Below are 3,348 nucleotides of genomic sequence, written 5' to 3'. Positions count from 1 at the left end.
GTGGGAGGGTGGGGGGTGTTGGAGAGGAGTGAAATGGTTCATGATAGATTAGTCAGTAAGCACAAGAAGCCCAGGCTTACCTGGCTACTGGGTAATCCTATCTTGTGTTGTTTTCTGTGTTAATCTTTGATGTCCTTTTCCTGCCTCACATGCCTGACTCCAAGTGGTCAGGTAACGTCCTGCCCACGGAAATCAAGGCCATTGGCTTGCGTGGGAGGAGAGATAGCAGCAGAGATCCGAGTCAAGATCTGAGAGAGATTGTGAATCCCAGACCCTCGGGAACGCAGCAACTGTGAAACGCTTCGCAGAACTCTGAGTTTGTAGGGGGTTTCCCACCCTGTCTGTCTGTCTGTCTATCTATCTGCCTATCTATCTGTCTGTCTGTCTATCTGCCTATCTATCTATCTATCTGTCTGTCTGTCTATCATCCATCTGTCTGTCTGTCTATCTATCTATCATCCATCATATATCTATCTATCTATCTATCTATCTATCTATCTATCTATCTATCTATCTATCTATCTATCTACGTTGAGCTTAGCCATCTTTATTGAAACAGCAAAGGGAAGAGGGATCAAAAGTTTAGAAGCCTGAGCTGTGTCAGGAGGGAAGGGAGAAGTGAACATTTTCCTAACGTTAGTGACGAAGAAAGAGAGAACATGGATGAGCTGCCCAAATGGGGAGGCAGGGAGGAGGGTGCGGGTACCAGTCCCGAGGTGAAGGAGCAGAAGGCACAAATGAGCGAAAGGAGGCCCAGGGCACTGTAGGATGAATGTGGGGCAACACTTTAAAGCACCACTCAGCTCTGTACAACTAGGAACCCCTCTTTCCTAGGAACCAGTGGTGGCCCCCGGGTGATCTTGAGCCGCTCCCAATCTGGGGCTGGGGCATGAGGGACAGGCTTCCACAGGCCTGAGATTATTCTACTGTCAGAATAACTTCTTTGTCTATACTTGGCCCCCTTTCACCCTTCTCAGCTGAAAGCATCCTTCCAAACATAGTCAGCAGTGGGCAAGTCCTGCAGGCCAAAAGGAAGCAGATGTAAAATACAATCGGAGTCTAGCTCCCAGGGCAGTGGTTCAGAATCTGGCAGGCTCGGCCCCAGGAACACAGCATTTACAAGGTGAGATGGCAACCCATAAAAGCCCCCCTCCACCCAGGGGTGCAGCTCTTGGGGAAGGCCCCAGGGACATTGGCAAAGTCAGCCCCTGTGGCTCAGAGAGATGGCGGCCTGCGCTTCTTCATGGCAAGTTGGTTTCACCTTGGAAAGGCCACTCAGGCCGGTAGCCTCCAAATGTTACCCCTTTTTCTTGGCCCCCGAGCATAGCCTTGAACTGAGTGCAGTGGGGAGTTCCACATGGCCACCAGGACAAGAGGACAGCTGGCTGCTTAGTAAGGCTCCCCAAAAGCAGTTGGGATGCCTGGCATCTGGATGATGCCCAGGGAGCTGACGGATGCCCCTTTCAGACTACCATCCCATGGACCAGAGAGGAGGAAAGCCTTGGTATGCAGTGTGGCAAGGGTTTTCTGGTTCCAAGAAGCTGTCTAAAGTTCTGGCTTTAGAACTGTAGCTCCGCCGTGGGTGTAACTGACCCTTCGAAATCCAAAACTCAACCAATTGTCATCAAGTTGATTCTAGCCCGTGGCAATGCCACGTGTCACCGAGTAGAATTGTACCACGTGGCTTTCTTGGCTGTAATCTTTTATGGGGAGGAAACCTGATGGCTCAAGGGTTAAGCACACTCCTGCTAACCAAAAGGTTGATGGTTCAAATCTACGAGTGACTCTGTGGGGGAAAGGATGTAGCAGCCTGCTTTTATAGAGTCCCATCCTCAGAAGCCCCATCCTCTGCTTGATTGGGTCATGATCAGTCAGAATCAACTAGGGAGCAGTGGGTTGCTTTTGTTCTGATTGTTTATTTTGGAAACAGATGGTCAGGCTTTCTCTTCCATGGAACAGCTGGGTGGTTTTATGTTAGTAACCCCATCTCCACCAAGTAGATTCCCACTCAGGGCCGCCCTCTAGAGAGTTTCCAAGGATGTAAGCTGAGAGCCTCATCTTTCTCCTGTGGGTTTGAACCACCGAACTCGCGGTTAGAGCCCAATGCTTAACCAATGTGATGCGTGGCGTTTCTCCTTAAATCCACTGCCATGAGTTGCTTAGTAAAGTCAAATGTAAGAGCAGAATTGTAGAACAAAGCCTGAATCAAGCAATGCTCTTGGGCCTCTTTCTGAGGTAGTTTTAAACTGTGCTTTTCATCATGGACTCTGATCTCAACCCCCAGCCCTGATGAGAATGTCTGTGTTCCCATTCATTCATTCATTCATTCAGCAGGCTGTGTGTCTGCTCTGTGCAAGCCCTGGAGAGGAGATACGAGCAGCACAGGACAGATTGTAGCCCCCAGGGTGAGTGCTGCCGCGTGCTTGGAATCATGCTCTTTTCTCATCGAGCCCCTGAAACAACTGTGTTAGATTGGCATCAGAACATATAGCCGAGGCATGGAGAGCTCATATGTTTGGCTCCAGATCACACAGATCAAGTTCTGTGACAGAGTCCAAGGCATCTGGCTCCAGAGCCCAAGTTCATCCCCAGTGTGTTCTGCTGCGTCCTGGAGATTCTGAATTTGAGTCAGAATATATTCGCCTTAGTTTCCTCCCGGAGACAGAAAACAGCCCAGACCTTCCATCAGATGCTCCAGTCCCAGACACCCTACTGCTTGCCGAGGAGGACATTTCCCGTAATTCTGATGTGGGGCCACACGAGCTGCCCCTCACTGATCATTGCACACAAACTACTCACCTGTCTCAGTAGCTGGTACCCTTTAGGGAGAAGACCATTTTCTTCTATTTGTTTGGTTGATGACCTGCTCTCACTCAACTCTGGTCTAAACTCTGAGCTAAGGATGGTTTGATCCCCAATGACTCTGGACTAATGAGCTAAGGATGGTTCGATCCCCAGTGACGCTGAGAGTCTAGATCTCAGTTCCCTTGCAGCATGAACTTGCCAACTGCCAGGGAGAGGTTGGTTGGCCAGGAGGAGAGGGGATGAGGGGGTGAGGGATCCCTAGAGCTTTTACTTCTTGAGAAGGAAGTGCTTACCAACAGGCCATTGGAGCCGTGGACGGTGACACAGCGAGAGAAGGTGTGGTGGATGGAGAGCTCTCGCACGTATGTGGGCGGGTCATAGCCTCCCTCTTCGTCCACGTCACCCGCCAGGTGGAAGTGAATCGGGTACTGACCCACCAGCTGCTGTCCCATGTGCTTCAGCTCCACACCCTCCATATGTGCTGCCTTAAACCCCAATGCAAACTGAGGAAGGAGAGATGAGAGTCAGAGTGAGAGAGATACT

General features: G+C 50.4%; 1 protein-coding gene across 3 annotated transcripts in view; it reads right to left on the bottom strand.

Moving 5' to 3' along the window:
- The window catches only part of LOC101644790 (cell migration inducing hyaluronidase 1), a 163,953-nt gene that overhangs the window by 33,870 nt on the left and 126,735 nt on the right, over positions 1 to 3,348 (bottom strand). For all 3 annotated transcript variants that reach the window (XM_030884489.2, XM_045286392.1, XM_045286393.1), the window contains one exon: positions 3,099 to 3,308. In XM_030884489.2, the coding sequence (XP_030740349.1) occupies positions 3,099 to 3,308 (210 nt within the window). The remainder of the gene's footprint in view (positions 1 to 3,098; positions 3,309 to 3,348) is intronic.

Source organism: Echinops telfairi, unplaced genomic scaffold, assembly GCF_000313985.2.
Source record: "Echinops telfairi isolate 266 unplaced genomic scaffold, ASM31398v2 ScPeMD7_7;HRSCAF=31, whole genome shotgun sequence".
NCBI classification, from domain to species: Eukaryota; Metazoa; Chordata; class Mammalia; order Afrosoricida; family Tenrecidae; genus Echinops; species Echinops telfairi.
The sequence above is the reverse complement of the archived record's forward strand: the minus strand, read 5'-3'. Positions and strand labels throughout refer to the sequence as shown.